Source organism: Rhagoletis pomonella, unplaced genomic scaffold (assembly GCF_013731165.1).
Source record: "Rhagoletis pomonella isolate Grant_MI unplaced genomic scaffold, Rhpom_1.0 Rhpom_scaffold_00003, whole genome shotgun sequence".
Taxonomy (NCBI): Eukaryota; Metazoa; Arthropoda; class Insecta; order Diptera; family Tephritidae; genus Rhagoletis; species Rhagoletis pomonella.
The window spans coordinates 93,024,353-93,051,512 of record NW_023458557.1 but is presented as its reverse complement, the minus strand read 5'-3'; the positions used below and the strand labels follow the sequence as shown (position 1 = coordinate 93,051,512).

Below are 27,160 nucleotides of genomic sequence, written 5' to 3'. Positions count from 1 at the left end.
TGGGGACTCGGATAACCTCAGACTTAAGAGTCGGACAAAAAGAAAATTGCAATACTTATATATAAAAAAATATGTATGTATGTATTAATTTTAAAAATAATTCTCAGCACATGACTAAAGAACATTATTTAAGACAATTTCCTCAGCTGTGCGCTCATTAAGTATGTGTGAAAATAACAAAGAAAAGCTATTAAAAACTTAATTGTACAACATTCTAAAAAAAGAAAAATAAAAAGAAGAAAAATTTAAAACAAAGAGACAGCCAAAAGACATTCAAATTAAAACCTGGCTAATAGCAAAAGAAAACATACAAAGTAACGAAAAGGAAAATCGCAGTAAAATTGTGACAAAAACACGAAAAAAATTACACAAAGTGAAAATTTAAATTTTATTTATTAATATTCAAACTTAGTTTTGTATGTAGCAATATTTATTAAGCAAAGTGAATAAAAAAAAATGTGAAAATAAGACTGCTTATCAGCCGTAGGTACACCGCAATTTCTTTGTTTAATTGCCATCTGAGACGAAAAGACAACGAGACATTTCACTTTTATGATGGTTACTGTCACTTAATTAATAAAGCCATAAGATTTTTATGAGTTTTATGAGCAACGCTATTATGATTACATATGTACATATTCATAGGAGCAAGATGAGTAATAAATGAATTTTTATATTTATTTATTTTTTTCACACAGAAGTTGGCCAGAGTAGGCGATGTTGAAAATTTCTACTATTTTTTTTATATTCATGCATATATACATATTAGAAGGCTGCATGAATGCATTCAAAACGGCTTTTGAATTATTCATATACAAAACGAATGACTGATTTCGGCTTAAAATTTTTTTGAATTTGAGTGAATAGCTGTTCTGATATTTGTGTCGACATTACAATATTCAAACAAAGTGGAAATAAATTGAATTGAAATAAATGACAATTTTTTGTATGAATATCCAAAAATATTTTTTCTATGCACATATGTACAAACATACATATGTATGTATGTATACATTGCGGCGCTCCTATTACATACGAAAAAACTTGTTTGTAGAAAAAAACTTTTACCGAAATAAAGGCGCTGGCCCAATGCAGGCTTGCTTTGGGTGCCCTGCTGACTTTAGTTTGCTTTAGTTTAGTTTAGTTTAGTTTGAAAACTTGTTTGGCCAAATGGCGGCTTGAAACGCTGTCAAAGTAACCAGCTCTCTGATTGAAAAGTCAATATCTGTTCCCTTAACATTAATTATTGTTTTCCTAGAAAACTCTAGAAGATGTATCAAAAACTTTCAGATTTATTTTTAAATCAATGCGAAATAATGTTTGTATTTAAAAAAACTGGCAGTAATGACACATACATATGTATATCTACAGTTACTAAAAAAACTATAACATAAAAAAGCAATTTACTTGAAGAAGAGCTATAAGAAGTTTTTTCCTCTCGTGTAAAATTTGTAAAAGTGAGCTTTGCAATTTTTTACTATAATATAAGGATATGTTATATTTGATTTCGAATTGCTTTTTTTTTAATTAAGTAAGCAGGAACATGTCTCTTTGTCAAAAGCCTACAAAGCGCTTTCAAATAAAACATTTGTCTATTTAAAACTTTGAGGCGCTTAAAGCAAGTGAAGAAAAGCTGCCATTTGGCCAGCCTTTATACATTTCAGTATGTTCCAAATAATTTTTGACACTTCTCGGAGCGAAGCAAGCAAAGCAAGCCTGCATTGGGCCAGTACCTTAAGTTTGAATGATTTAAATGTTTTCCATTCATTCATTCACATTTTTTCATTTGAAGGTAGAAAATACAAAACCAAATGTATATTCAGAACTTACAAAATTCCAAACGCTGGGTGTTTTGTGTGTGAAGTAAAATATTCAAATCTACTGTACTCTGTTTGGCTAGAAGTTTGAACGAATTCATGCAGCCCTCTAATACATATGTACATATGTCAGTAGCTTTTTAGCCTTTTATTAGAGATGACCGTTTGCCCAGACTTGGGTATCTACTTAAACTCGCGTAAAATAATTGTAAAGCTGAAACCAATGATATGTATTTAACATGCGAGCGCACATATTTATATGTATTAGAGTACATCACTGTCCATACAAAAAAAAAATCGTTACTGTTGTTCCATCGGAATTATAAAATTTATTATATTTTAAGACTTTCGTCAAAATATTTCGGAAAAATTTTAAGATTTACGTCAGCTGGAAGATTTGAAAACACCTCCAAAAATCTCATTATTTTAATTCCATTTATATTTTTATGCAGACCTTTTAAGCTTGAAAACTCTTCTATCATCTGAGCTGATTTAAAAAAAAAGAAATTTAACTAATTTTATTTTTGGAGGTCTTTTCAAAACGGTCCAGCTCACGTAACTCTTCAAATTTTTCCGAAATATTTTGACGGGTTTTAAAATATTAAAATTTTATAATTCCGGTGGAAAAATGCGACTTTTTTTGGTGGTGCACGCTAATGTTCATAAGTTTGAGTGTCTTTGAAAACTTTAGTGCGAAGCTCGCCTCTTAGTAATGAAAATGAATCATGCCTTATGCAAAAAATTTAAATTTTTGTGAAAAAATTTGCCAATTTTCGTTTTCTTCACTAAATATATTAGAAAACAAAATCTATTTTTGACTCTTTTGTTTTCTCAATTTTATTCAATTCAACTTAAAGACTTCAAAACAATCTTCTTTACATATTTGAATTATTTATTAACATAATCACAATGGAACGGTATGGAGATGAGCTCACTCGAATTGACTATTTCACTAGCTAATTTTGTCATACTAAATATGTACGTACATATGTGTGCATACGTTGATAGCGTCGTTAATATGTATACAGAATGACTACATCAAATATAAATTATTTATTTATTGAATAGTCTACTGAATAATGCAAACTGAGGCACAATAAAAAAAACAACAAACAGTTTGTGTGTACATTAGGGTGGTCCAAAAATGCATGTGGGGGGGGGGGAAGTAAAGTCGGAATTTTTATGCTCTCACCCGCGAAGATTCTTCTATACCGAAAAAAATATACCCCTATTTTTTATTTGGAAATCAAAAAATATTTAGAGGTCACACAAGGCGCTCAAAGTTTTCCATGCATTTTATATGGGGTGAAAACTACTTTTCGTAGAAATGGTATAGAATTCTAAAATCAATATTTTTCGAACGGAAAACAAAGTTTCTCTGCAGGAGATTCCCAATAATAATAGAGGTCCGCCAAAAATCCTTAAAAACCCTGAAAAATACAATGAGGGAGAATAAAAAATCGTTAGTATTAAAAAAATTTTAAATAATAAATCGGGTATTACTATTGAAAGTCTCCTAAAGAGAACCTGAGCTTTCCGATCGAAAAATATTGATTTTCAAGAATTCAATACCATTTCTTCGAAAAGTTTTTTTTTTCATATAAAATACATGTAAAACTGTGAGCGCTTTGAATGACCTCTAAATATTTTTTGATTTAAAAAAAATAAAACAAAAAATCGTGGTATACTTTTTTCGACGTAGAACAATCAATCTTTTTGTACCACCCTAATTTGCATATATAGAAAACTGGTCAGCAAAGTTGTGTAAAACTGCTAAGGCGCTTCGAATTCAAGAATGCTAAAAAATCGACTGAGGCAGTGCTAAAAATAGTTAAATTAAAGAGAGATTACTAGGTGAGTACTTATGTGAAAAAATACGAGTGCAAATGCGCAAAAGCAGTAAACCGATTTGTAGCTGCAGCAGATAAAATTTACTGCGCTCGGATAAAAAGTCCCACTCAAGTAAAGAAATATAGTGACTACGATTACGGTGGTTCCTAGAAAGTAGTCAGTATTGATACTTTTGAAAACATTTTGCCCATGCAAATTCCCTCCATTTCAAAAGTGACCTCTTTTTGTGGGTTATTATGTCATAAAGAAAAATAAATATTCATAAGTTTCCAGTGAAAATAATAGTAAATAAAGCAAACAAACAGCGACGAGTACCAAAGCGTGCAAATTATTGACCGAATAATGTGAAAATAGACACAAACCAGAAGAAAAAACAAACAACTGATACAAAGTATGTACGTATGTAAATAGAAGAAGAAAGCAATAAAACTCAGCCGCAAATCAGGGCAAAAAGTTACCCCAACTGGCAGGTGGACGTGTGGCAAGAGAAAGATTAAATAGAATGAAAAGAGCAACGGAGTAAGAAAAAGAGAGAGAAGGAAAAGGCGGAAATACGAACAAAACAACCCGCTGCTGTACCAAAAACAAATAAATCAAGAAGAGCAGAAAATTTCCGCCGAACAACCGTCAAAGTAAATATACAAAACAGAGGAACTGTGTGCATAAGAATACCTATATTCTATATATCCAAACCATGGATAATGAAAAACAAATGTGTAGTACATACATATGTGAAGAATATCGGTTCAAGGCTATGTCCAAATGTTTATTAAGAAACACACTATTTACACGGCCATGTGTGGGATCAATAATATTGCTCGGCTCGCTTAGTTGAACTGGCAAATGCTGGCATTAATTAAGCACCTGTGCGCTTTAGTTAATAGCAGGTAGGTATTAGTATTTAGTTGCGCCTATACATTGGAGAAGAGAGAAAACATCGCAGCGCTACATATTGAATATAAGTACACATAAAACATGGTAGAGAGCGCTAGCGAGCAGACTAGAGCGCCAAAAATTAAGAGCGTTGGGAAAATAAACAAACTCTAGTAAAATGTTGATTGCTCAAAGTTGACGACGAATAGACGAATTTACTTGAACATTTTTTCGATGTACTATAGAGAGACGCATGAAGATTTGTAGTACGATCGCCTGCGGAGCGTAAAGCATCGAATTTTTTCATGCAACTCAAAGTTCAATATTTCTCTTCTATGAAAGAGTATATTTTTGCGAAGAGAAACATTTTTATTTAAATTGTTTTTTGTTCCTAAAATTGTATGCTATGTAGAAAGTTAATAGTGGTGAAAATAGAAAAATAATAAAAAATATATATTTAAGTAATTATTTACAAGGTTGAACTTCTAGTTCGATGTTCTAATGAAACTTTAATACTCAGATAGAAATTTAAGTCTTAGATTAAGAATTATGGCGATTTTAATTTTCAAAACGTGAATGAGTCACATTTTAATCCTTTTGGTTGATCTTCTTTCCGACGGGGTGGCTGTATGATATGTACATACATATATCTTGGTACGAATTTCCAGCATCCCTTGTCAAACTTGGTTTTGAGACAAATTCGTTTCAAAATATATCACCTTTTTAATCCGTTTTTTAATTTAATTTGATTAAATTTAATACTGACAACCTTAGTCGTCAAAAAAATTAAACAGTTTGACAAACAGACAGTATGATGGAGACACTAGAGAACGTCTTTAGAAAATCGAAAGATAACCGAAAAATACTGCACTGAGCATATTAAAGGCTAATATCCGATGGCTCATAGAAAGGAAAAGAAAGCTTCTGAGCACTGAAAAATTTTCGAAAGTCGCAAAAAAAGTGTCACAGCCGAAAAAAGTGTATTCAAGTAATTTAAATCTTTTATACCATGTACATACATATATATAGACTTTCATTATTTTACCTCTCGAAACTTATTGGGGCATATTCATAGTGTAAAAACGCTGCACCTAACATTAGAGTCGACTTTATTTCATCTATGAATATCCCATTCTTTTATATAAATTACTATTGGAGATCATCATTTTCTGTCAAAAATATTTTTTTTCTCTTGAAATAAAAATCTATTGCTGAGGGATATATTAAAAGGACGCAATATGCATATTTTGCTTTTATTATGAAAAAAAAAATTGCAGCTAAAAAAAATACTTAAATCAATACAACACTTCAGTCAAGAAAAGGACCATTAGTAGATAACATTTATTATTTGTCAATAAATTATCGCCGCTGTGGTGTAGTGGTAAGCAGTGCGCGCTTCCACTCCGCTACGCCCGGGTTCGAACCCTGGTCAAAGCAACATCGCAAAAAATATAGAAAAAAGGTTTTTTCTTAACAGCGGTCGACCCTCGGCAGGCTATGGCAAATCTGCGAGTGTATTTCTGCCATGAAAAACAGCTTCTCCCTCCACTTTGTGTGAAAAACATCAAGGCGCACGCCACACATCGGAGGAGAAGCTCGGCCAAACACTAACATATGTGTAAGCGCCAATCTATTATTATTACCGCGAGCCACGAAAATACATTTAACACAAATAACTTGTGGAAATGCTAAGCTATAAAAACAGTACTTTGATTCAAGCTATTTCTGGACATTTTTGCGGAAAATTTTTGACATAATAAAAAGGTTGGAAAACAGTCAAAATCTTGCCACAGGTATAATTTTAAGTACTTTTGAAAAGCAAATACTTAAACCATTCTAAAACAGGTAAAAAGCAAAATATATGTTATGAAAAAATTGTCAAAATGTGTACATACATAGAATTTTTAATCAAATACAAGTAATTTTTAAACAAAAAAGAAAATCGACTTCAATTCTCATATAAACTTCTCCATGATCCAATGATCGGATTTTATTTAAATTAGTATGGGACCACATCTCCCCTTTACAAAAAAGAATTATTGAAATCGTTTAACCTGGTCCAAAGTTAAACAGTTTACTTAAACTAAGTTTAAATTGGCACTGAAAAACTGGCCCTTAGTAGTCTGAAAAACTCATCAAACACTAAGATTAAGGCTACCTTCAAAATATATAGAGGCATTTAGCGATAGTTTGTCTTGGTTGTGGAAACTTCAATCAAAGATGGGTCTCTGATTTACAGCCAATGACTTTGTGGCTAGAGCTGAAACCTGCCAATTGGTTGTTTTTTTTTTATTTAGAAAACCAAAGTTAAATGAAATCATAGACCAAAGTAATTGGTCTGACTATGAATTTTCATTCTAAAAATTTTTGATTTAAAAACAACCCAACGCATTTTCATTACGGTAAACAATGTGCCACAATTTGCTTGTGGATGACACACATATATACATATGTACACATTGGGCTCAAGCCAACTGTTTGTATAGTTAGGGCAAGGGTAAATACTCTACCCAACACAACACATGCACTGGCATTATTCGTATTTTTTAAATCCACAAATATTTATTTATCAAAACAATTATTGTGCCTTCTTTGCGCTGCTGACTAAACGAATATTTGCTTGACGCCCAGACAGACGAGACAAAAGATAAGGCAAGACAAATGAGTTGTGCGTTCAAGAAGAAAAGTGAAGGCAGAAGAAGGCATAATCACTACCCTACCCGATGCGTTACAACGTTTCAAGAAGAGACAAAAAGTAAATAGCATAAAAACTTCAAATAAAATTTTATCAGTAAGTACAAGCATACACGCATATAATCTGAGGGTTATTTGTTTTTATAACTAGGGAAGGCAGTCGAGAGAAAATAAATTAGTGCTATTTAAACAAATTTTCGTGCTACAGCTGGTAAACAGAAGGTACAGATAATGGGCAAATGAAAGAAAGGAGGGTGATATAAAATTAATTTAATCTTTTTTTTTTTGGTTTTAATACGAATGCATAAAGGAAGACTGGTAAACAAACGTGCTTTGTACATAAATACATATGTACATATATGTAAATACATATATATGAGTGTGTATGCAAATATGTACATACGTAAATAAGTATGTATGTATGTTCAAAAAAAAATCGTATAATAACAAGACACAAGTGTGTGGAAGCAATGACCGGGTTAAAACGCCCTGAAATATGCCACATACTACATATTTACATACATATGTATGTTTGTATAACTATATTTATGTAATGCCACACACCCACCCAAGCCTTCACAGTTTCTGGCATCGGCAGTGGCAGCTGTTGACATTATCAGTCTTATTGCTGTTGCAGCGGCTGTCGTCGTTGCTGCAGTGACTTGGCGTGTGCGCCATGCACTTAGTTGCATGCAAATATATTAGGATGGTGCTTAAAATATTAAAATAATGGGCACCTCTTGATTTTGTCACACGAGCAAAATAAACACATTCAAGAAATATATATATATATTTTTTTATTTTAGGGGTCGCTAACAGGATTTTAATTTTTTTTTTATTCACAAAAAATCTACAAATTTTGTCTTGCGATGAGTTAGAACTGGCCAAAAAAATTTAAAAATATTAAAAATTTTCGACCCCTCAAAATTTGTTAAACTTGATAACTTTATAAGTTTGTGAATTTATATGAATATATCAAAGTTTTGTCGAAATCGGCGATTTAAAAAAAAAAAATAAGTTTTTAACCACTTGTGACACAAAAATTTTGTTTAAAATTTTGAAAATTTTTTGAGTTTATTAATTTATATAAATTAAACTCAATACTCTGAGTTATTTAACTGGTCAAAGTCAAAACTTTTTCGAAATTTTGCGATTTAAAAAACAATAAATTTTTAGAAACAATTTTGCCGAAATTTTTTGATTTAAAAGATTCATTTTTTGAAACCCCCAAAAACTTGTTTGAAATTTTTAAATTTTACTGGTTTATGAATTTATATGAATAAGTTTCAATACGCTGAGCTACATACAGCTGGTCAAAGCCAGAATTTTGTCGAAATTTTGAGATTTAAAAAAATAATTTTTTTTCAAACGCTGGTAGCGACACTTAAAAATTTGCTAAAAATTTCATAGCTATCTTTATTCTGTACGTAGAACAATATAAGGGAGTGCCCCATACAAAATTTATATGCTGATTATTTTTTAATGACCACCCTAATACATATGTATGCCACTTTGTTACTTTTGTTTGTATACGGTTTTTGCTCTTCTTGTGTGGTTACACACTTGGTTCATTATTAATTTTCATTATCAGATTTTGTTTTGGCTGCACAACAACTGCAACCACTGTTTTCATTTCATCTTTTCATTTTTTTCGTTGCTATTTTGCCGTTGTTAACATTTGTTGTGGCTGTTTTACAAGCAGCTGCGATTTGTATTTCGCTCTTTTTTTCTCATTTGCCGTTGTGGCTCTTTCACTTGTTAATATTTTCACATCAATGCACTTTATTTACAAACTTTATACACACGTCAGTGGTTTTTATTGTTATTGCTGCGTGGTGTCTGCATTTAAATATTGCACTTTGAATGTTATAAAGTCGTTATTTATTATTGGCTAATGAAGTGGAGGCGGAGTGAAAGGTAACAACTGAAGACTCATTAACTGGCGTGATTACGTACACGTTGGCACATTTTTCACAATTTAATGACGCTAAGAAACATGCTTTTTGTTTGCTTGTTTTAAAAATAACTTTTTTTTTCGCTTTTTTGTGGTTATTTTTGCCAATTAGTTTGTTCTGAAGTGCATATTTTCAGTGGAAAATAACGATTTGAAATTTCAATTAGAATCACATGACGCACATATTCATTTTCGTTTTTTTTTGGCTTTGATTACGGACAACACCTTAAATTCTTTACGCTTTCAATACCCTTGCAGAACGCCTATGCCCTGTACTTCGTGCGCAATCATTGTCATGTGATTGCAGTATGTTTTAAATATAGACAATGTATGTACATATATATTCTGCATACAAATTTAAACAACATTAATTCAGTTCTTTCTCTTCATTTAGTATACATATTTGCTTTTTTTCATTTTAAGGTTTCTCATTTCAGTCGTCTTACCAATTAAAGTCTCTGTATTTTACTGTAACCACATTGAAACAGTAATTTACACCACTTATTTAAAAGCAGGTATTCTGTTACTTTCAAAAAGTATTATAATTATAATTAATCGCATAACTTTTCCTTTGGTACTTGCTACTAAATAGATATAACATTTTCTTCAAGTTACTTCATGCACTTTCTTTTCAAAAAAAAAAAAAAACAAAAAAGTTCCAAAAGTGTAAAAGTCTGCACGCACCTGGCAAAAGTCGACAAAGTCTTCAATAGGGAAGCTTAAAAAACTTGCTTCCATCTACAGCTGTAGGAGCGCTTAGTAGCAGCAGCGCTAAAGACCAAAACAAGGAGAGGAGTTTGTGTGCTGGTCGTATGAGCAACACCACCGACGACAAATAAGGCTCATAAAAGCTCATGAATACGAACGAGTAGTATGCGAGTGTATAAAGTTAGGCGTTTGATAGCAGACTTCCTTATTAGGGAGCAAGTAAAAAGCAAGCAGAATAAGCAAAGTAAGAAATAAATAAATTATCAACGAATGCAGCTGTTGAAAAGCGTACGAAGTGGGAAAACGGCAAGACACTAGACACACAGGTGATGATGGACGGTAAAGTGATTTGGCAGCAATTTTGTTGGTGGCTTATGAGTATGTGATTGCAGCATTTGAGTAACTACGAGGTAACTACATATATATTTGTGTATATTTGTGTATGTTTGTCACCCATAAGGAAGATGACACAAACAAGTTTTTTTTTTTTTTTATTGCATAGGTACGGTACTCGTATGCGGGTATTTTCGAAAATGTGTGTGCGCGCAATGTGTGCGAATTATTTAGCGGAAATTGCTTGCTAGTGAAAGCTGTGCTGACAGTAAAAATAATAGTAATGACACACACAACACCAGTAAAATAGAAACTTTAGCAAAAAACACTTAAAAGTTTGTTGCCAACAATGCGCTCAAATGACATGGTGCTAATGTTAGAATTAATTAGCTGGCTTTTTATTAAATAAGAAAGTGTTCGCATAATTGCGTTTGATATGCAATTAGTCGGCCAGCAATGGAGTGTTGTAATTTGGGAGCTGCTCGAACGCTTTCTTTCACTTTTGGGTGGAAGTTCGATAAACCAAAACAAAAAAAAAAAAAAAAAAAAAAAAACAAAAAATCATTTGTATATCATTTAGCTCGCGTCACTTCAACAGTCGAGTTCGAGTCCTGCCGCAGCAGAATTTTTTGTTTTATATATTTTTTTTCTTGAATTTAATTTTGCAGAAATTATTTTTAATCTATATTTTTTTTCTTGAATTAAATTTTTCAGATATTTATTTTGAAAAATTAAATACATATTTTTTAATTTAATTTACTTTCTAGAAACTAATTTTATGTATCCCTTTTTTTATAATTTAATTTTTTTCTCAATTTATTTTCTTTAACGGTTTGGTTGTTATTGATTATATAGAACTTTTTTTTTTTTCATTTTACTTAATTTTTAGGAACTTTTTATTTTTAGATATTTTTTTACGCTTTTTTTATATTTTGATTTTATTGTGTAAAAAGAAAAAGGTTTTTTTTTTTTAAATTTAATTAATTAATTTTTTATTTAATTTTATTAGTTTCGTGTTCTTTTCATGGTTTAGATTTTATTGTTTTAAAAAGAAAAATATATTTTTTTATTTCATTTAATTTTTATGATCTTATTAAATTTTTGTAACTGTTTTTTTGACTTTTTTTAAATATGTTTACTCTAGTTTAATTTTAAAACACTTTTTCCCACTTTTTTGATACATTTTTTCTTGTTCTAATTTAATTTGGTTTAATTTATTATTTTTTTTAACAAAAAAAGATATACATATGTATATAGGTTTTTTTTTTTTTAAATTTAATAAAAAAAAAACTGATTGCTAAAAGGCGTAACGCTAAGACCTCCTCGTTAGTAGATCTTTTAATTAGTCTTTCGAAAGACAGTAAAGAGCATTCAAGATAGTTGCCAGAATTGACAATTGTCTGACGAAAGACTGTGATGAGTTCAAAGGCAGTTGCCAGAATTGCCCTGTATATCTCCAAAATTGTCCAAATCTTTAACGAGTTCGCCTAAAATTATGCAGCGCAAAAGTCTAAGTGATCTGGTATTGCCTAATTATAGGCGTAACTGCTGTTAATATCGCAAACTTTGAAGACGAAAGTTTACTGTATTTGACAGAACAAGTTTCACGCTAAATAGCTCGCGGTCGCTGGGGACTTGCTACGTACATACGTATTTCTTCTGTTGCGGCTTCTGTCACACCTACTAACATTCCATTTTTTTCTTATCACAGCATATATTATTTTCTGGTTGATTGTTCGGGGACGAACGATTCTAAATGTGAATTAAAAGTACTAATTCTATAAACCAAAAATTTTTGAAAACAATTACAAACACATAAATAAAGGGTAGTAGTCTTGTGTTTAGGAAATGTAGAGGCCAATGAAAGAGAGCACAAATAAATGTTGCATATTTTTAGGAGAATATATATTAGAGCCTTTCGTATGCATACTTTGTCCGAGAAGTTCTTTGTAAAATTTTCCTGAAAGCTATGCCTAAAGCTACGCCGAAAAACTTAGTTTTTAAAGCACTAATGATGACAACTGCCATTGTTGTGACTTAATGTGTATGTAAAGACGATGAAACAATATTCATATTATGCGTCCTAGTTTTAGATGAGATATTGTCATGAGATGAGTATCGTGATTGGTATGGGGATTGGGCTGTAGTTTCCTAAAAATCTCTAGAATATTTCAACGCTCTGGAGATCTCTTTTCTTTTTGCAAACTTATCAAAAACAGGAGGTGAAACGATCATTGCTTAGGTATACACTTACCACTTACCACAAAGGGCACACTGTTCTACAAAAATATTCCTTGTAAAAATTGATCATTTGATCTGAGAGTGCAAAAAGCTTTGAGACCTAGTGAGTTAAGTACTAATAATAATGTAATCTCCATCATGGAATAAAATTAATAGCTCCTGTAGGAGCATAGATAGACGGTAGCGCTGATCCGGATTAACTCGTTAATTCGGAATTATCTCGGAAATTATGCAGTTGATCCGGTTTAAGTCCTAAAATTAATTCTCAATCTTAATGCGGTTTAGGGGCATTTTTGATGACAACACTTACCAATACGCAGAGCCCAGAATACAAAAAAGATGCAAAACAAGCCTGGACATCTACCTCATCGAGGATAGTCTAAGGCAAACAGCAATTTTTTCATTACAAATTTTATTTAATACAGATTAAAATCCAGATTAACGTGGCGGTCTGCCTATGCTATCTTGATTTTTGACAGCAAAAAGGCGAAAATATGAACTAATGTACACACAAATTTAAAGAAATAAAACTTCAAAATTTTCTGCATTATTCTTGAGAAAAGAGTAATTTTTGGCTGTTTATGATCAAAGCATTGACAAAAAATTAAATGATCTGTAATTTTTCGTGTTTTTTAGAGACTTTTCTGGGATTTCCCCAGAATTTTTTCAAAATTTTTCAAATTTTTTTGTTAATTCTTTGGGGTTTTAGGAATGAATTGAGAATTCTTGTTACTTTTTTGGAAATGATAAAGTTCAGGGGTATATTTAAATCTTAATTCCAGATTTGCAAGCTTTTTGGAGTAATTTACTGCTGCAAGTCGCATTAGCGGCAGAAACAACAACCAAGATTAAGGCAATAACTAAAATGCACCTACTAAAAAAAAAAAACTAATAGAAAACCTACAAAAAATCTATAGTATGCTATAACAAATACAGATTGTGTGTACATACATTTTAGAAACACAGCCATCAGAGTCAAAAAATAACGCTGAATTTTATACGGAGAATTTAGGCGAAAGCTAGCTTAGAGTGAAAAGCTGCTAAGTCCACTTTTTTATGAAAACTCATATTTTGATATAAGAGGCTAGAGAAATTAAAGATGCATCGTTTCGAAAAGGATAAAGGTACTGGTTTTATTTTTCCTCGTTTATATTCAATGAAAGTAAAATTTGCTAAGTTCAGAACAGGCACCGAATTTCCGGTACGACCAAAATAATACGAAATCTTTTAGTACAGATCAAATCCTTCTGTTTCGTATTGAGTTTTACTTTGCTTTATACACACAAAATGTTGTATTCAAAGTTTTGCCAGTAAAATTTTTAAAAATTGATTTAGCAACTATTCACTCTAAGCAAGCGATATACGAGTTTAAAGAGAGACTCATACACGTTTATCTATCCAAGAATGTTAGCATAAAGAAATGGCCCCGCTTGCATGGTTGCGTCATCGCTTTCACGGCCAATCGCCGATAGCATCCTAAAAGTGGACGCAACTGCTTTAGAATATCACATATGAACAAAAGTATGTATATACGCATGTACAGCAGCGGTTAAAATAATAGTAGCAAAATTCAAAATGATATTAATTGCAACTCTTGTTTATTTACTGATTTTTAATAATTTTAATTTAAAATATAGTTCGATCTATAACAGAAACCACAAAAATAAAATTTCTAAAATTCGACAAAAGCACATCAATATTTCTAACTTTTTATACAGAATGTTTAGAAAATTTTCTAGCATGCAGTTTTGTAGCCCATTCAGTTTTACTTAAAGTGCAGGTTTCAAGTCACTAAAAATTACCGTTGCTTTTTTAGAATTTTTTTTGTTGAGGGTATTCAACATTTTCTTCCATGTAACGTATGAACAAAATCTATTTTTATTTGGGAGAAAATGCGCCAAGAAATCTATGTGATTTCTACGAAAAATTATTTTTTCTCATATAAAATACATTCAAATATTTTTTGATTTCAAAATTAAAAAACAGAATTATAATTTGTTTTCGGTGTAGAACAATCCTAGCGGGTGAGAGCACTAGAATTCTGATTTTAATTTTTATTTTTATTTTTTACCACCCTAATGTACATACTGCAATTGAAGTGAAATCCAGATTAATTGTGTTGTTTTTAAGCTTGAACTAGAACTACTTCATTTTGGGTTACTACTACTCCATGTTAAATTGTTGCAAAATATTTTCAAATTGCTGTGTACCTATTTATGTACATATGTAGTACTTACACAGCGAGAAAATCGGAGCTGTTTAAAACTAGAAGGAACTAACTAGTTCATTTTGGCACACTATTTGTAGCTGTGTACACCTTTCAGGTATGGATTTTTCTTAAAAAAAAAAAAAAAAAAATTATTATTATTAAAAAGACTATTGGCAAACTAGTTAATTTTGGTAAAGTATTGGCCGGTGATACCGACTAGATTAGAAATTCTTCAACATATTGGATATGATTTTCTATTTTGTCTGTATTAAATTTAGCATCCACTTCTGGCCACTGGTTTGTGGCCAAGTTGAAAGCACAGGACAACTCTTTTATATGAAGCCATGTCTTTTGTAACCTTCAGTACACTCGCTGGCTGGCACCACATATACTTAAATGTAAATTTTTTATATGCATGTACAAATAAAAGTGAGATCTACACACACACACACACACACACCCATATGCAAGCATACCTCAGCATGTACCCCTGAAATGTAGAAAGGTCAAATTACTTAAACACTTCTGTGTAACTAACCGGCTTAGCAAGTGCATTAAAGTCGCTAATGCGCCGCAGACTAAGGTGCAATGAAAGACTTAAAAACAACAACAATTAAATCTACGACAGAGCCAAAAACAAAAACAGCGACAATGCCATGAGGCAACTCAAGTACAGGCTTGCATTGTACTTTACCTACATACATACATACATATGTAGTACTCGCCTGTCGAAGTGGAAGCTGAAAGAAAACAGTAGCAAAAGGGTTGCCCGCCAGGCGTACGACTATGATGGCGATGATGATGATGATGATGACGCACTGCTGGTGCTGCTGCTTTTGCTGTACTTGGCGATGCAATGACGTTAGTGACGACGTTGACACTATTCTATGCACAGAGTTTTTGTTGGCGCGACGTTGTAATGATTATGAGTTAGGATTTTATATGCAATGCATTTTTATTACCACTTTCGGACACTCAGTTTTTTTTTTTGTATTCTGTTTGTATGTACATAGTATGTACAATGACTCAAACAAATGACCACGTGTTGATTTGTTTTTATATTCGTATTGTTTTTCGAGCTAAATTTTTTGTATTTTTTTTTTATAAAAATACCGTCCAAGCTTTAAGCAAAATCGTATAAATCACAGTTTCAAAGTGCATAGAAAATTTAGGAAAATTAAAAAAATTTTCATCAAAATTTCAACTTTTTAATCTGAATCTTTAGAGCATTTTTGGGTATGCAGTTGTATAGCCCATACAATTTTATTCTAATGAACTGCAAGTTTCAACCCGCTGAAAGATCCCGTTGATTTTTTAATTTTGGCACTTTTTCAATATAATCAAAAATGTCTTATTAAATAAAGTGCGGGAGACCGTTAGCAACAACATTTCAAAATAACAACGTCAGTTTTTGTAAATTGCACTTGTTATATAAAAAAAAAAAAAAACCTAAAATCAGTCTCAACAAAACGAAAAAAAAATCTTAAAAATTAACGCGATTTTTAGCCGATTGAAACTTGCACTTCATTTAACTAAAATTGTATGGGCTATACATTTTCTAAAGATTTAAATTAAAAAGCTTTAATTTTGATGAAAATTTGTGGAATTTTCCAAAATTTTCTATGAAGTTTGAAACTGTGATTATAGTGATTTTATAGCTTTAAGCTAGTTTATAGAAAAATAAAAATAAAAATGTTCCCGAAAAACATTACGAATATTTAAAAAAAAAATCATCACGTGGTCATTTGTTTGAGTCACCGTATGTACATATGTATGTATGTGCGTGCGCGATGTATATCTTTTATTATATTTTATAGTAGTAGAAAATTACTGTGGCAAATGTCGCACTAAAGCAACACAAACAGTGCATGACAATGCAATTAAATGGGACAAGTAGTAGTAGTAGGGGACTGGCGAATAGAGATGAGAAAAGATGACATTAAAAAATAATGTGCTGAGAAAAAAATAAAATATTTTTTCTATAAAAAGGGTTTCAAATCTGGCTACGCGCTTAAGTGCTAGGGAATTAAGTGCGTGAGTTTTGCATAAAATGTGGTTACGGAAAAAAAAAAATTTATTAAAGTGTTGCACTTAAATTTAATGGAAAACGGGCGTTGACTCATTTATGTATGTGAGAGCACTAATTTACGTGCGTCGCTTTTGTGCTTCTGCAAAGGTTTGGTAGATGATATTTGGCGGAAAAGTAAAAGCAATTAGAATTGTAGTATATTTTATACAAATATTAAAATTTCATAACAATGGTTTATTTTAAGTTTAACTTGTTCCATCCTGAGATTATCGTTCTTAAGTTTATTTTATCGTAATCAATATATATCAATTAAATTCAAGGAAAAACTGGGTCAAACAGCATTAAGATAGCCGTTGAACAATTCTTTCGTAAACTTTCTGCTTTCCAAGACACAAATCAGTGCTGCACAATTTAATCAATATCTACAAATATATGTACACATGTACCTACATACATAAATCTTTTAACAAACAATATTTGCAAAAAGCAAATGAATGTTTACAGCTTAAGACCTCAAGAGCAATTTGTTGTAGCTTAAGGGCTGGTTTCTCCAACTCAACTTAACTTAGTTAAGCCATTTTTTGGGCTTATTCATTTTCACCATCTAGGCTAACCTAAGCCGAAAGTTAGCCTACCCTTTAGTTGGCTTATTCTTGACTTACGACAGTGTTGCTGTAGTGCACAATGTAAATGAAAGAAATAGTACTTATTTCGTTTGTACAGCTATAGCAACCCCGCTATAATAATCTTGGCGTCTTTATTTGAAGTGGTTTATATTTCTGTAAATTTTTGTAAATAATAATGGATTTTGTAGATTCAGATGAAAGTGATTTCGATTTTGATGTTCTACAAGTAATCGTTCTTCGACGAAAAAGAAAAATAAAAGAACGTCCTGATTTTTTTCATTACTACGATGATGTTGATTTTCGTGATCGATTTCGTATGTGCAAAGATGCTGCTTGGTTTATTTTTTCTTTAATAAAAGAAAAAATTTATATTGGAACACGGTAAGATCATATCATTTGACGAATGTAAATGTTTTTTTCCTAAATTACTTTTCCATTGGCAGCAACAACGCTATGCAACCACATCAAATGTTTTTCATTACACTCAGGTTCTATGCATCAGGATCTTTTCAGCAAACTGTGGCAGATCTTTGCGGCGTTTCAAAAACAAGTGCATCACGGGCTATTAAACTTGTATCTCATCATATTGCTTCTTTACGGGCAGATTTTGTTAAACTCCCTCAGACGGAACAGGAGCGTTTGAGCACACAGGCTGCTTTTAAAGAAATTTCAAATTTTCCGCGTGTAATTGGCGCAATGGATTGCACCCATGTTAAAATCATGTCGCCAGGTGATTATGTAAGATTACTAGTTAAAAAACAATAGTAATAGCACCATTTCTATACAGGAGGTGATGATGGTGAAGTCTTTCGTAACAGAAAGGGTTTTTTCTCGTTCAATGTGCAAACCATATGTGATAGCAATTTAAAAATATTAGACATTGTCGCCCGATGGCCAGGATCGGTTCATGACTCAAGGATTTTCCGTAATTCGCGTATTAGCTACCGATTGGAGGCGAAGGAATTTCTAAATGCAGTCATTGTTGCTGACAGTGGTTATGAAAACACGAACGTCGTGTTGACGCCGCTTTTAAATTGTAGAAATAGAGCAGAAAATCTGTATAATGAGTCGCACATCAGAACTCGAAATTGTATTGAGCGCTCATACGGTGTGTGGAAGCGCAGATTTCCCGTGCTATCCATGGGGATTCGAATGAAGGTCACGACAGTTCCTTACATTATTGTTGCAACAGCAGTACTGAATAATGTTTGCATTCGCTTTAATGATAAAACTGCACCACAACTTGTACCGGAAATTGATGATGCCGTAACTAATGTTTTAACAGTTCCACCAAACCGCTCAAATGAAGGACGTTCTCGAAATGACCAAACAAGAAAAACAATAATAGATACATATTTTGCTCAAATGTAACTTTATTATTATTATTTATCGGGAAGAATATAATACATACAATATCTGTGGTCATAAGCAGTAACCGCCTAAGTAGACTTAAGAAAGAATTGAGTTATATATGCTATGGTATTCTGCAACGACTATTCCATGTGTATGTGAAATCCCCATCTCGCCAGCCAGCCTATTTAAAAGGTTAAAGACGAACATATTTTGGTTTCCCCATAAGGTTAACATTATAATCCAAATGTTTAAAACATTTTTTCTCGAAATCAGGTTTTTCGACTTAGGCGGTTATTGCTCATGGCCACTGATATATGAATGAATGACTGAGTGGAAGATCGACCTATCTCGGGAGCCAGTTGGAAAACGCCCTATCTCAGAAAACTTTTCAAGAACGCCCTGCTTCAGTATTTGATTGAAGAAGAACGCCCTACTTCAGAATTTTATTGAAGAACGCCCTATTTCAGAATTTTATTGAAAAACACCCTATCCCAGAATTCGGTTCAAAACGCCCTATCTCAAACGAAAATACATTGAAAATGTGCTGAAATAGAGCGGTTTTGAATCGGCAGCTAAAATAGGGTGTTTTTGAACCAAATTCTGAGATAGGCACCCCTATTGCGAGTGTCGACTAGTAGTAGATAAACGACTATTAGTCGACTATCGATTCTCCGTGGTATTTTCAAAGTCGTTTTCTCGTTGAATAAGTGAGTGGGAATAGTTTATAGTCGCACATCCTTTTACAATACAAACAAACAGTTGTAGAAGGATGAGCGACTAAAAACTATTCACAGTCGCATATTGAACGATAAATCGACATTCACAATACCATGGAAAAGCTATAATCGAAAAATAGTCGTTTATCTACTACTAGTCGACACTCGCAATAGGGGTGAGGGTGTTTTTAAATAAAATTCTGAGATAGGGCGTTTTCGAACTGGCTGCCGAAATAGGTCGCTCTTCCACTCAGCCATCGATATGTATGTAAATAAAAAATTGGAGGGCAAGAAACTATGGTAAACGACTCCAAAAAAATTAAATTATAAGGGGTATTCACTAAATTGACCAAGTGGTCTGGCACTCTGGCAAAAGAGCAGATTAGCTCAAACAACAACTTTTGTCACAGTCGTTGCTTGAGCTATTCTGCTCTTTTGCCAGAGTGCCAGGCCACTTGGTCAATTTGGTGAATATCCACATATCGTCACCTTAATTCCCAAAGGCCCTAACCAACACTTTTTTCGAAACCGCGTTTTCCACAGATTTTTGTAGGATGTATTACAAGACGCGTTCAGTAAAAATTTTAAAGTGTAAGTTTTTGATAGTTTTTATAATCGGCCCTATTATGGTTGTCGACTTCAACGCCGAGGTAATTTCTTCATAAAAAAATAGCCATCGTAAGTCCAACTCCAGTAACGCTGACCACAGTTTTTCACTGAACGCGTCTTTCAATACCTCCTACAAAAATCTGTGAAAAACGCGGTTTCGAAAAAAGTGTTGGTTAGGGCCTTTGGGAATTAAGGTAACAATATATAGTTTGATATACAACTTACATCCCATTAGAAAATTATAGATGCTAACCTATATATATATTGTCATGTGGAAAATAATAGGGACACGATATTTTGAACAGTTTTGGCAATTATTCTTTTGTTTGTTTAATGTTTATTATTTTTTTATAAAAATACAGCTAATTATCTAACAAAAATCATATATGTACATATCTTAGACTGTAATATTACATATGTATTAATAAATAAAGTATAACGTAAATAAAAAAACAAAATATTCCATTCAAACAAAACAAAAACAAAAAACTTCGCATATTACTACTACACTGGCGATCAAAACCGGGTGCATGGTGTTTTTTTTAAACATATACAATGATTTCAAAGTTTATAGAGAAGTTGGAGAAATTTAAAAAAAAATTTCATTAAAATTTCGAGCTTTTTAGACTGGGTTTAATAAAATTTATGGGTATGTAGTTGGATCTCATGAAATTTTAGTAAAATAAGTGCAAGTTTTAAGGGGCTAGAAAATCTCGTTGATTTCTAATAATTTTCTTCTGACGGCTTTTGCTGTTTTTTTTTTCATATAAAAAGTGCAATTTATAAAAACTGGAGCAAATTTTGTGTGCAAACACATTTTCTACACAACAAATTCTTGTTTATATGGAAAAACCGCAAAAGCCGTCAGAAGAAAATTATTAGAAATCAACGTGATTTTCTAGCCCCTTAAAACTTGCACTTATTTTACTAAAATTTCATGAGATCCACCTACATACCCAAAAATTTTATATAAACTCATGCCCGGTTGCACCAATAAATTTTAAATTTATCAGCCTGTTAAAATTTAAAATGACAAATTTGTTCAGTCTGATAAGTTTTTAAATTTATTGGTGAAACCGGACACCAGCCTAAGGAGTTCGAAATTTGATTTTTTTAAATTTTCCAACTTCTTTATAAACTTCAAAATCATTGTAAATATTTAAAAAAGACCATGCACTCAGTTGTATATTGTCTGCTGATTGGAAGATCGGCCTATCTTAGCAAATGGCCGAAGAAGGCCCTATTTTATAATTTGTTTCAAAAACGCTCTATCTCAACTGCCGCTTCAAACACGCACTATCTCAACATATTCTCAGCTGATAGGGCGTTTTTGAAATACATTATAAAATCTGGCGTTGTTCGTCCATTTGCAGCAGGCGATATACAAATATGAATTTATCAGGAGGTTCTATAATTCACGGCCGGGTGAATTTCAATAAAATCCGCTTTGATTCAAATTGGCATTGGTTGAAATTTACTCGGAAGTGAATTGTAGAACCTGCGAGTATAAAAATATTTACACGTTATATAACTTTTTTAATTCCAATTTTTCTTTTTCTAATCGAACGCTAAGTATTTCCATTTCTATGGCCTGACGTTCCTTATGTTGGAGAACCTCCAACTCGTGCCTTTCGCGCATGAGCTTCATTTGTAGCTCCACTCTCTCCTCTTCCTTCTTTGCCAAAGCAACGTCTGCCTGGAATTTAGACTCTGTCCATTTGCTTTTGATAGAAGCCAGATTCTCCCAGGACGAGGTCTTCGGGTTTTTGTCACACAGTCTTCGAGGTGTCCACAGTGGTGCGCTCATCTTCTTCCTTAGTGTGGCAGGACCGGGTAGCGGTGTTTCCAATGCGGGTGAAGTACTGGTATTGTTTTCAGCAACTGGAAGTATACAACATCAGAATTTCAACAATTTAGGAATTTTAGGAACTTACGATGAACATCCGCCAGCACAGTATCTGAATCGCAAGTATTCGCAATACCCTCCATCTCTTTGTCATTTAACATTGCCAACATCCTCTCCTCTACACCTGTCAAAGGGGTTGAAGGTGTTGCAGGACCACCACCAGTGCCATAGATGCCTCTCCGCTCTTCAGCTGCCTTGGTCTTTGTAACATATTTTATGTTTTTATATTTTTTTTTCAGTTCCTTGGATTCGCGTAAAATTTCGTTTGTGGCGTTGAATTCCTGCGTAATCTTTTCCCATGCAACTTCTTTTTCCTTTGAACTGATGCAGTCAGTTTTTTTGCATTCAATTACACTACTGTATTTGCCACAAATTTCAAACAATTTGTTCGTCTCGGACGCATTAAATGTAGATTTTCGCGACATATTTCCAAATTCTTAGTAAAATATACGTATACCGAATCACAACAGAACATAACTATTTGAAATATACACGCTAGACAACCCAGCCAAAACGTAGGAAAAAGACTACTATTTAAAGAAACAGCTGATAGAGTTACCGTGTGCAAAATTATTAAGTCGCTCAGTTGGAGAAACTGAAAAAAGGCTTAGCGCAAAATCGTAGCTAACTTAAGTTATAAATAAGTTTAAGTCTAAGTCTTATTGGAGAAACCAGCCCTAAGTGTTTTCGCTTGAATCGGCAGCAACCACGAGACACAGTGACGCCACTGCGGCGACAAATGGAGAAGGCTCGAATCGACTAGATTAAATATGTATTTAATATGTATGTATGTATGTACTATATACCAGTAAGTTCAGAACGCACAGCCGAAATAAATGCTCATCGGAACTTATACATACATACATGTACATTAGGCCGTACCACCAAACAAGCAAACAAAAAAACGTTCGTCGTACAGCACTGAGTCTAAATTATTTTTGAAAGGCAATTTAAAAAAAAATAAATAAAAAATCCGAACCTAGTCGTCGCTTTTTTTACGTTTTTCGTTTAGACCTATGTACATACATACTTACTCGTAGATTCGGGAATAAAAAAATTAGTGTTAAAATAGTTCTGCTGGAATAATCGAAATACTTCCTTAGAAAAAGATAAATGATTTTTGGTGAGCTTTAATTTACTCGCATTAGGATGGTACGTTAGATTGATAAGAACTGTGATCTGGTGGTTAAGTTTTAGAACAGGGTACTTGAGGTGAATGAACTTTGAAATAGAAAACACTTTCTGGTCGAGACAAGAACATCCAAATATTATATTTTAAGATCCGACTGTAAATTCTGAAGATAGGAATGACGATAAATTTAAAAAAGCGACCCTACTTTCGAACAAAATTTTTTTCGAAATCGCCGTGCAAAAATATTTTAGAATCTAAAGTTTAGATTCGCAGGTGTACGGCGAACTCGTTTTCTAGTGAGGTATAATGTATATATTAGGGTGGTTATTAAAATATGAACGTACGTAAAAAATAAAGACATCCACAAAATTTTAAACAAATTTTTGGGTTATTTCGCTATGAGGATTAGAAAAAATTTAAATTGTTTTTTTTTTTTTTATTGGAAAAATTCGACAAAATTTTTCCTTTGACCACCTACAACTCAGTAATATGTCAAATTTATCAAATTTCAAGTCAAAATTTTATTGAATTTACGCCATCTAAAAAAAAAAATCAATTTTTCCAACCTGGTAGCGGCACCTAAACATTTTTGTGAACTGTTATGGATATCTTTATTTTGTGCGTAGAAAAATTTAGATGTTGATATTTTTAAGAAGCAAAACGTATATGTACATTAGGGTGCATCGCCACAAAAAAAGTAACGGTTTTTTCAACGGAATCATAATATTTCGGAAAAGTATTAAGATTTACATCAGCTGGACCCTTTTGAAAATACCTCCAAAAATCTGATTGTTTTGATTTTGTAGCTCAAATAAAAAAAAAAATGGTATGCAGATCTTTTAAGCTGAAGCGCTTCTATGAACTGAGGTAATTTTTAGGAAAAAAGTTTTTTGAAAAAACATTTTCTTTTATAAAATAAACTCAATTTTCGGAGGTATCCTTAAATGAGTCCAGCTCATGTAAATCTCAATATTTTTCTGAATTATTTCGGCGGAAGTCTTAAAATATAATAAGTTTTATAATTCCGATAGAAAAACGTTACCTATTTTTTTTTTTTGTATGGAGAGTGATGCACCCTAATGTACATACTGGAAATTTATTAAGAGGAGTATGTATGTTTCATTTCGGCGTAGTGAAGAATTTAAAAATCTAAAATAACATGTATGAACGGTTGAAAGTAACGACTGGACATGAATTTTTTGTAATTCATAAACTGTAAATAAATCTTTGATAATTTTAAAACTATATTTTATGGTGTTTAAACGACGTGACATAGTCAAAAATTAGACATAAATGTTTGATTATTTTAAGACTGGACATACATTACATAATTTTAAAAATTTCGTATGAATTTTTGGTCATTTAAAAAATTGGGCAAACATTTTTGGGAATTCAATAACAGAACTTGATTTTTTGGACATTTAAAATAAGGCATGCATTTTTGGTGATTTGAAAAGTGGACATATTTTTTTAGACATAGATTTTAGGAGCATAAAAAATGGAACTTAAATTTTTCGCCATTTTCACATACTTTTTAGCGCATACATGTCTAATTTAAGAAACTGGACATAAATTTGTGGCAATTTAGTAGTCGAAATACTTTTTTTTAACTTAAAGGTCGGACATAATTTTTGGTAATTTAAAAGTGTAAGTACTTCTTTGTGAAGTTTTGGTAATAAGAAAAAATTTTACATAATTTTTGGGCACATAAAAACATAACTTAAACTTTTGGACATTTAAAAACCGTAGTTTATTGTCGTAATTGACCAAAAAGAGAAAGCATTTGAAAACCGTGCTTAGTTTTTCTAGATCTTTTAAAAGCTGTACTTAAATTTTGGACCTTATATTGAGTATGTAAAGCCTTAGGCACACATTTTCAGAAATTTTAAAACTGGACATAAATTTTTGGTACTTTAAAAACCGGACATATTTTTTGCTAATGTAAAAAATTGTAAATTTTGTTGTAAGTTCGAAACATTTCATGCATTTTTGGACAATTTAAAAACTGGACATAAATTTTCTGCTTGATTTAAAAACTGGCCATCAATTTTTGTTTACCTACGAATGTGACATATTTCTCTGTTAAAATATAAGTTAGAAATCGAGCCATCCAAAAATTAATCCACATTGGAGCTTATTAATATCCATTGTTGCTCTCCGTTTTTCCTATTCCTTTTCCCTAATCAATTTCATTTATCACAAATATTCTCTTTTCCATTGCAGATTAATCGATTTAAGTGCTGAAGGACACTTCGCTTACTAAGTAAGTTACGTGTAACAAGATATTAAAAACGGTTACGCACAAAACATTTTGAACAGCCAGCAGCAATGTGACTTGTCATGGCTCCATTCAAGCGGCATTAATGCCATATTTATTGTTGGGCACTGGCTTAGAGCTGCCGTTGAAAACGTCTTGGAAATATTGGAAAACAGAAGGGAAGGAGAGGGACAACACGTACAATGGGAAGCTCTATTAAAATACTGCATGAATTATGGGAAAATTGATTATTCTGCATGTCTTTTGTATTAGAAATGAAAGGAAACTTAATTAAAAATAAGCAGTGGCAATGTGGATGAAGGAGTTTTTTACGCTTTAGTGAAAATGTTAAAGGAATTCGAATATAAAAAGAAATATTCGTGAATGACATAAAAAAATAAGAAAAAGAGCAACAATATGACGAACGAGATAGCTGTTTAGTTAAGGACAATAGTGAAGATAAAATGAGAGAAAAAGTGAAGGAAGCTTTAGTAGCGGGTTTCTAGGAAAATATTATCTTTTTTGTAGCGAATTTATTCAGGGCTAGACATTTTATTAGCGGCTTTCTAGGAAAATATTATCTTTTTGTAGCGAATTTATTCAGGGTTATATTCAGGTATCATTTTTCAATTTCAACGCTCTAACCAACGCTCGACCACCAAAATATATTTTTTTTGGTTTAAAAAAGTCGAAATCAGTTCTTTTTTGGGAGAGTTAATGGGTTAGAACTTATTATAAATATATACTTCGTAAAATTGTTATATACAAAATTTACTCCCCAATTTTTTTTTTGGTGTGAAATATTTTTGTTACATTCTTTATCGAAAAAAATAACACGGCTTTTTTTTATTTCATCATGATGTTCGAAAATCTAGGGAAAAAGTTTCGAAATTTTGAACTCACAAAGAAGTATCATTTGTCAATTTCGCAGTTCAAAATTTCTGAATTTTTTTTTTTACATTTTCGGAATCATGATGAAATAAAAAATAGTTGTTTTTGTATTTTCGATAAAGAGTGTAAAAAATATATTTCACAAAAAAAAAAATATTGAGGTTCAAATTTTGTATGGAATGACCCATAAACACAACATTTTTAGTGTTGAGCGACATATCAAAAATATGTTTTCAGGAGTTTAAGAAAAACGTGACAAACAAATAGTCTATTGAAAAAATCGCGTTCCATTTTTTATTAGTTTTATCCTAAAAGCGCAAACAGTCAACGACGTGGTGTAGACGTAGGTTGACGCAGACACGATCTAGCTTATGGGATTCGCGTGTTAACGAAAACTCACCACCGCATGGCGGTGACGTTGCCGTTGCATCTCTCTCTCTCTATCAACAGTAAATTTTATATGCTGCTACGTACGTCAACCCACGTTTACGCTGCGTCGTTGACTAACTGAGCATTAAGGATTTTAGAACAAAAAAAAATGCCCAGGTAAACTATTTATTTAAAACTGAAGAGCCATAAAAAATCAACTGAATATGAAAATAATACTGAAGTTTTTTACTATAAATGTGGGTATAGTATGTACTTGTATCTCGTTTATTTTACCCTCGAAAATGACTGTTCGCACTGTGGGTTGGAAAACAAATATGCAACATTAGTATTAGGTATCGTACGGCCTAAAAGTAGGCAATAAAACACAACAATTAATCGAATTGGTACCAAGAATAATAACCAAAGAGGATTTTCATAGTCGCCACATTAAATTTATCTCACTAAAATTCTCTAAACAGTTGTTGAACGTTACCTATCTTTCAAAAACTCGGTACATATTGCTACTTCTAGGCTTTCAAGTTGCTTATTTTTAGCTATATCTGTAGAGTCTTTGCCCGAGCCCGAGAGGAGT

The 27,160-nt window shown here is 32.2% G+C and overlaps 3 protein-coding genes across 3 annotated transcripts in view; 1 reads left to right on the top strand and 2 right to left on the bottom strand.

The window, feature by feature from the left end:
• The window catches only part of LOC118736420 (serine-rich adhesin for platelets), a 278,380-nt gene that overhangs the window by 154,972 nt on the left and 96,248 nt on the right, over window positions 1-27,160 (bottom strand). The gene's annotated exons all lie outside the window — the stretch shown is intronic.
• Window positions 17,254-18,228, top strand: LOC118735816 (putative nuclease HARBI1). The gene is made up of 2 exons (XM_036465786.1): window positions 17,254-17,716; window positions 17,779-18,228. Exons 1-2 carry the CDS (start codon window positions 17,511-17,513, stop codon window positions 18,098-18,100), a joined length of 528 nt encoding a protein of 175 aa, XP_036321679.1. The 5' UTR covers window positions 17,254-17,510; the 3' UTR covers window positions 18,101-18,228.
• LOC118735815 (myb/SANT-like DNA-binding domain-containing protein 3) lies at window positions 21,190-22,353 on the bottom strand. The gene is made up of 2 exons (XM_036465785.1): window positions 21,948-22,353; window positions 21,190-21,894 (listed from the first exon to the last, which is right to left on the bottom strand). Exons 1-2 carry the CDS (start codon window positions 22,342-22,344, stop codon window positions 21,530-21,532), a joined length of 762 nt encoding a protein of 253 aa, XP_036321678.1. The 5' UTR covers window positions 22,345-22,353; the 3' UTR covers window positions 21,190-21,529.